General features: G+C 39.6%; 1 protein-coding gene across 1 annotated transcript in view; it reads right to left on the reverse strand.

Annotated features, from left to right (window-relative positions):
• Positions 1-1,063, reverse strand: part of LOC119585790 (type-1 angiotensin II receptor-associated protein-like) — a gene marked incomplete in the record, with an annotated part of 9,469 nt that overhangs the window by 1,126 nt on the left and 7,280 nt on the right. Inside the window, 2 exon segments of the mRNA XM_037934508.1 lie at positions 37-186; positions 626-698. Coding sequence (XP_037790436.1) covers positions 37-186; positions 626-698 — 223 coding nt within the window.

Here is a 1,063-nt window from a genome sequence, read left to right on the forward strand (position 1 = left end):
ATATCAAGGGAGACACGACAGATTCAAAAGACTCACCAAAGAGGCTGTCGAAACCCAAGGGCAGCCCAAAGGAGCCCTCTGGCCCTGCTCGGTCCTGGACTATGCGGAAGAGGAGGTAGCTTGACACAGGCCGCAACAGGAGATTCAGGATAGCCATGGCTGCTCCGAATTTCATGGCCCCTCCAACTGTAAAGGAAAGTGACTCCTTGTGATATTGATTCCTTATCCCAGTGTGTTCTGACTTTGGAATCACGTAGGAGTCCATCTATGGCCAAATTGCTACCCATACCTAATGCCACTTTAGTAGGCGATGGAAGTGCCTGAGGTTAATGGGTGTCAACTTCTTTGTCTAATTTGATACACCAATATTTCTGACTATGGAAGTAAGTCATTACTTACAGTCCACACCGGAATGCACAACGCCTTTATAAATAATGAAAAATGCCTGTATCTTAGTGCTTATGACAAATCATCCTCTCGAAATAGTGCATTTAAAAAACATAATTGTTCATTGAACTAAGCACACGCGGATCAATGAAGTTACTCATAATCCACATCAGTCCACACCTGAAAACTTTATTTGCATATTTTTAAAATATAGTTTTATTCTCATACGCATACTTACCCTGGAGAACAGGCCAATTTAAAGACATATTAACAATGTCAAACAGGATGGCAAGGATGTTAACACAAAAGGCCTGCGAGGGGGAAAGAAAACAATAAATTCAGTAAGATTCCATCCAATTAAAAATCCATAATCAAGATGTATCTCATAGAAGACATAGGCGATGTAAATAAAGAGAAACAAGAAGAAAAACAAAGCTCCATTAATCCTTTGGTATTACATCCTGTCCTTATAAATAGCACAGAATCTAATTCCCGAATCACTTTCCAGCAGTCTAAGTTAGCGGTTCCTAAACCACTAGCTTTTAAGTTTGACATTCGGGCATGCAACCAAAGTTTATTTTATTTCGAACAGGCAAAGGTGCTCTCTGTTGCATACGTAAAAAGAGCAGCTAAATAATGCTATAGATACCACTCATTAGAATATATTACCATTACT

This window comes from Penaeus monodon, chromosome 20 (assembly GCF_015228065.2).
Source record: "Penaeus monodon isolate SGIC_2016 chromosome 20, NSTDA_Pmon_1, whole genome shotgun sequence".
Classification (NCBI taxonomy): domain Eukaryota; kingdom Metazoa; phylum Arthropoda; class Malacostraca; order Decapoda; family Penaeidae; genus Penaeus; species Penaeus monodon.